General features: G+C 44.6%; 1 protein-coding gene across 2 annotated transcripts in view; it reads right to left on the bottom strand.

The window, feature by feature from the left end:
* Pskh1 (protein serine kinase H1) overlaps positions 1-6,373 on the bottom strand; it is a 29,592-nt gene that overhangs the window by 14,198 nt on the left and 9,021 nt on the right. The window contains exons 1-2 of one of the 2 annotated variants that reach the window (XM_029532577.1): positions 5,048-5,098; positions 2,378-3,404 (exon numbers count right to left, since the gene is read on the bottom strand). In XM_029532577.1, the coding sequence (XP_029388437.1) occupies positions 2,378-3,334 (957 nt within the window). In that variant the 5' untranslated portion in view covers positions 3,335-3,404; positions 5,048-5,098. Of the gene's footprint in view, positions 1-2,377; positions 3,405-5,047; positions 5,099-6,373 lie in introns of those variants that run through there. The other variant, XM_021220179.2, reaches the window with a different exon arrangement.

The raw sequence follows: 6,373 nt of genomic DNA, 5'->3' as shown, positions 1-6,373 counted from the left end.
AAGCAAGTCCAGGACAGCCAGATCTGTTAGACAGAGAAACCCTGTCTCGAAAAACAAAAACAAAAAAAATACTGAAAAGAAGAAAAATGGAAAAAAAAAAAAAGAAAAAAAGAGAAAAAAAAATACTGAATGTGAGGTTAGTCTGGGTTTCATGAGACTGTCTCAAAACAAAATAAAAGAAAATTAACTTTAACATCTTAAGATTAGATCTAGTTTCTCTTTTAAAAAAATCAAAAGACTTAAAAAAATCAAAAGATTTTTTAAAAATGTGGATATATGGGGCCCTTATTGTTGTACAGCAAAAGTGAATAGAGGCAAGAAACTGTTCCTGGGATAGGCATATACATCCTAGCTTATGTGGTACCCAATGGAACAGATACTGGAGAGGCCCTACCCCACATCCATCTCTGAGCTCATTTGTAGTAGCTACCAGGCCCAGTCACAGCTTCCCACTGCCAGGGCCTGTATCTCTCTGCCTACTTGAGGGTTTCTCAAGTACTCATTAACATTCAAGATAGACAAGAAAAAAAGGCATTTAATGCCAAAAAAGAAATTCTAAAGATGTTTTATTTGTTAAATATATATATATATATATGCGTGTGTGCGTGTGTGTTTGTGCAGAGGTATACTATACACATGGCTGTGGCACTGCCCATGGAGGTAGCTCCCTGGAGCTGGAGTTACATAAATGGTTGTAAGCTGACCAACACAGGAGCTGGGGACTGAACCCAGGTCCTCTACAAGAACAATATGCACTCTGAAACACTGAGTCACCTTTCCAACCCTCACCATGCCAAAAGAAATTGTTAACTCTTAAGGTAGAGAAGCATTACCCTTAAATCCATACAACACAGACTTGTTCTTCAGTGACACACTTCTGAAAATAGGACAGTGGCAGTCCACTTGTGTGTGGTTTATGGGTGCACATGTGTTCTTGTGTGTGAGTGCAGGTACACACACACGCACACACGCACACGCGCACACACACACACACACACACACGCACACACACACATGCACACGTGTAGCCAGAGGGTGATTCCCTTTATGATTCCCTACCCTACTTTTTTGAGACAGGGTCTCTAAATGAACCTGGAACAAGGCAATTTGGCTAGAGGGCTTCTCCTGTCACTGCCTCCCCAGTGCTAGGATACAAACACATGCCACTATATCCAACTCTTTTACATGAGTTCCGGGGATCTGAACTCAGGACCCTGTGCTTATGTAGCAAGCACACAACTAGCTGATCCATTGCCGCAGCCCCCTTTTTTGTTTTGTTCTGAGACAGGTCTCACTATACAGCACTGTGGTGGTTTGTATATTCTCAGCCTAGGGAGTGGCACTATTAGAAGGTGTAGCCCTCTTGGAGTAGGTGTGTTATACTGGGTGTGAGCTTTAAGACCCTCATCTTGGAAGCATCTAGCTTCCAAGCATCTAGCTGCTTGGAAGCCAAGATTCTGCTAGTAGCCTTTAGATTAAGATGTAGAACTCTCAGCTCCTCCTGCACCATGCCTGCCTGGTTCACACCTTGAAAATAATGGACTGAACCTCTGACCCTGTAAGCCAATCCCAATTAAATTTTGTTCTTATAGGAGTTGCCAGGGCTGGAGAGATGGCTCAGCAGTTAAGAGCACCGACTGCTCTTCCAAAGGTCCCAAGTTCAAATCCCAGCAACCACATGGTGGCTCACAACCATCTGTAATGAGATCTGATGCCCTCTTCTGGGGTGTCTGAAAAGACAGCTACAGTGTACTTACATATAATAAATAATTAAATCTTTTTTAAAAAGGGTGGGGGGGCTGGTGAGATGGCTCAGTGGGTAAGAGCACTAACTGCTCTTCTGAAGGTCTGGAGTTCAAATCCCAGCAACCACATGGTGGCTCACAACCATCTGTAACAAGATCTGATGCCCTCTTCTGGAGTGTCTGAAAACAGTTACAGTGTACTTATATATAATAAATAAATAAATCTTTAAAAAAAAAAAAAAAGAGTTGCCTTGGTCATGGTGTCTGTTCACAGTAGTAAAACCCTAACTAAGACAACCACTAACTGGCCTGGCACTTGATATGTAGCCCAGGCTGGCCAGCCCATCTCTTGATGTACTTGTTCATTAGTTTTACGTCTTTGTGGGTCACTCCCCCTTCCTCTACCTAACAATCTTCTGCATAAGGTTTCTGCTCCCAGGTCCCCACCTCAGGGCTTACATTTAAGAGAATGCAAACTGAGACACTCTGTTAGTCTGTCACCTCTATGCTATCTGCCTGACTCCTAAGAGCATGACTCTCAGAGCAGGCCCCTCTGACCAGGAGCTTCAGGTTATACCTTCCCTCTGAGGGGTCCTCCAAACATCCCTGGAACAAGGACAAGACAAACTCACCTCCCCTAAATAACTGTATTTGCCCCTGAGGATCTGCCGGTATAGCCTGGTACGGTTGTCATCCTCAAAGGGCATGGTGCCGCTGAGCAGGATGTAGGCAATGACACCCAGTGCCCACATATCCACGGAATTGGTGTAGGGTTTTCGCACCAGAACCTCAGGAGCAATGTACTCAGGTGTGCCACACGTGGTCTTCATCAGGCAGTCGTCACCTTTCTTCCGGGCACTGGCCAAGCCAAAGTCAGTGATGATGATCTTGGAGTCAGTGCCTGGGTGGTAGTAAAGGAGATTCTCAGGCTTGAGGTCTCGGTGTGTGATGCCAAGGGCATGAAGATACCGGACACCATCCAGTACCATCTGGAGCACTCTTGTGGCATCTCGCTCAGTGAAAGAACCCTTGGCAATAATCCGGTCAAAGAGCTCACCCCCAGTGGCCAGCTCCATTACCATATATACACGCTCCTGTGTCTCAAACACTTCTACCAGCTGGATGATGTTGGCGTGGCGCACCCGGCGCAGCACTCGGAGCTCGGACTCACACACCTCCCGCCCTTCTCGGTACTTGGTCTCAATCATCTTGATAGCATATGGCTGTCGGGTTGCCCGGTGCTCCACACGTACTACTCGGCTAAAGCTGCCTCGGCCAATTAGGGCCTTTATATCATACTTAGCTGTCACTCGTGGGTCAAATTTGGCCCTGTACTTTGCCACCCTGGCCCTGCGTGGTGGTTCTGAAGGAGGCTCCGTGTGGCCAGTAGTGGGAACACCAGGGCAGGGAGGTGCATACTGACTAGTAGCTGGGAAGCCAGCTTTGAGAGGGCCAACACTGTCCACCTCTGTGATGAAGTGCTTGTATACATCATTCTTAGCCCCACTGAATGGCTCCACTTTCTTGACCAGATCCAGCTGGACATCCTTGGGTGGCTCAGGAAGGACCTTGCTTGTCCCACAGCCCATCACTGACACGGGGGCATCCTCTCCAGCGAGGCTGGCAGGACCTGCTCTGCAGGCAGTGCCCCGACTACACCTATACAAACAGAAAAGAGGGCAAGTAAGAATAGCCAGGGACACCCCTGAAGAACAATAGTCCTTTTCCCTTTTCCTGTTTTCTTGATAAATGCAGTCTAATTAAGAATCAAGTCAGATGCAGCCGGGCGTGGTAGCGCACGCCTTTAATCCCAGCACTCAGGAGGCAGAGGCAGGTGGATTTCTGAGTTCGAGGCCAGCCTGGTCTACAGAGTGAGTACCAGGACAGCCAGGGCTAAACAGAGAAACCCTGTCTCGAAAAACCAAAAAAAAAAAAAAAAAAAAAAAAAAAAAGAATCAAGTCAGATAAGGGTCACGGAGATGAGTGAGAGTGGGGTATATGATGTGAAACTCACAAAGAATCAACTAAAAAGTAAAAAACAACAATAATGACAAAGAATAAGGTCAGACATGCTGGTGCATATTTGTAATTCTAGCACTCTGGAGGCAGAGACGTGAAGATCATGCAAGTTTGAGGCCAGTTTGATCCACAGAGCAACTTGTAGGCCATCCAAGGCTACATCAAGAGACTGTCTAAAAAATAAACAGTCAAAAACTGACACAATAACCTGCAAAGGGATGCCTTCCACCTCTCAAGATGTCACAGTAAGGGGATAGGAAGATGGCTCAGCAGTATAAGAGCACTGGCTGCTTTTCCAGAGGACCCAAGTCTAACTGCTAGCCTGCATATGGTGGCTAAAACTGTCTGTAATTCCAGTTCCAAAGGATCTAATGCCTTCTTCTAGCCTCCCAAGGCGCCAGGCACACACATGGTGCACAGACATGCATATAGGCAACACATTCATGCACATAAAATTTTCAAGTAAAATAAAAATAAAAATAAAGCTGGGCAGTGGTGGCACACACCTTTAATCCCAGCACTTGGGAGGCAGAGGCAGGTGGATTTCTGAGTTCAAGGCCAGCCTGGTGTACAGAGTGAGTTCCAGAGCAGCCAGGACCACACAGAGAAACCCTGTCCAGAAAAACAAACAAAAAATTAAAACAAATGGAAACAAAGACGTTTGAGTACAGGAGCCAGGCATAGTAATAACTCACACTTATGATTCAAATTTTAGGAGATTGAGGCAGGAGGACTACCATAAGTTCACAACCAGGTGAGGCTAGGGTGAGTTCTGAGACAGCTTAGGCTACAGAGACCCTGTCTCAGAACAAAATAAAAGCTACTTCAATCTCAATGGAGGGTCTAGAAGAAAGCCCAGGTCTGATCTCACTGCCTCAAGTCTCATGCTGTGCCTCAAGTCTCACAGGGGTAAGAATGATCACCACACACACACTGTGCATTTCTCCTCTAGTCTTCCTGGGCCCTTCTAGTTGAAGTCTCATTTTCCTAAATGCTAACATCACTCTGCATTATTCTGGGTCATCGTTTCTGATGCAGTGTTAAAAACCTCTTCCGGCATCATCACCCATAAGAACTCAGAAAGCTCCCACAGGATCAACTAAGCAGGGCTCATAGGGGCTCAGAGAGACTGAAGTGGCAGTCATGGAGCCCGTGTGGGTCTGGACTAGGCCTTCAGCATGTATGGTATGGTTGTTAGCTTTGTGTTTCTGTGAGACTCCTAAGAGTGGGAGTGGAGGTGTCTCTGATCCTTTTGCATGCTCTTGGGACATTTGTCCTCTTACCTGTTGCCTTGCCCAGCCCGGATATGAGGACTTATTGCATCTTGTTATGCTCTGTTTGGCTGATATCCCTAGGAGGCCTGTTCTATTCTGAAAGGAAAGAGAGGAGTGGATCTAGTGACTGGGGATGTTGGGGGTTGAGGGAGGGGAAAGCTGTCAGGATTTATTGTATAAGAGAATTAAAACAATAAAGTAAAAGTGCCTGCATGTGTGCACACACGTGTGCCCATGCGTGCACACACATGGAGATGTACAGAAAAAAAGGAAAAACAAAACAAAGCAAATCCATCAGATATAAAGGAAGTCTTTGATGAGCACAGACTAAAAGTTCAGATTTTATTTACTATGCCAATATGGTACTCTGCAGAATCAAGTTTATCTTTCCTTACATGAAAGGAAACAATTCATCTTCAGGGTATGGTATTACCAAACTGGAAAGATGGGTCCACATGGACTTACATGTATGTAGTCTTCAAATTTAAAATTTGTATTACATTTATTTATTTATTTATGTGGTGGAGGGGGATAGGTCAGAGTAATTTTATAGGAGTCAGGTATCTCCTGCCACATGTGGATCCTGTGAGTGAACTCGGGTCACTGGACCAGTCCTCCTAATTCAGAGCATTGTATTTAAACAAAGACATTTAGAAAGTAGATTCCTTCTGATAAAGACCAAAGATTAGAACTATGAACCAAAAATTCTGCAAATTCATCTCTTCCTTCAGGAAAACAAATATATTGAAACCTAGGAAAAAGACCGTTCTTGGACCAACACTCCTGAGGTAGAGAACAGGCCTTGGACCCTGATCCTCAAGCAACATCTACAAACTGCACAGATGATCTAGCATGAGCCACTCAGAAGTCACTTCTACCTGGTGAGGAAGAGTAACTCTAGATTTACCAATAATTCACTATATCTAGCCAAACACACTTGATGAGAAACACTAAGGTTTATAAAGAAAAAGCCCTGAATTTTCCCTTTAAATAAAGTTAGCAGTAAGGCACCACGTTTATTCCAATCAGAAAGCTGCTATCAATGTTCTACCAATGCAAATACATATGGAAACTGGAAGAGAAGAGGTACCACTCTGAAAGCGAGGGGACACACGCAAGATCCTGCAGATGATCCAGACTGCTCCATATTCCAACCACATCTGGTTTTTAGTTTTTTTTGGTTGTTTTGTTCTTTTTTTTTTTTTTTTAAAGCTTTGTCCCTTTTTTTTTTTTTTAAATATTTATTTATTTATTATATGTAAGTACACTGTAGCTGTCTTCAGACATTCCAGAAGAGGGAGTCAGATCTCGTTACAGATGGTTGTGAGCCACCAT

This window comes from Mus pahari, chromosome 20 (genome assembly GCF_900095145.1).
Source record: "Mus pahari chromosome 20, PAHARI_EIJ_v1.1, whole genome shotgun sequence".
Classification (NCBI taxonomy): Eukaryota; Metazoa; Chordata; class Mammalia; order Rodentia; family Muridae; genus Mus; species Mus pahari.
The sequence above is the reverse complement of the archived record's forward strand: the minus strand, read 5'-3'. Positions and strand labels throughout refer to the sequence as shown.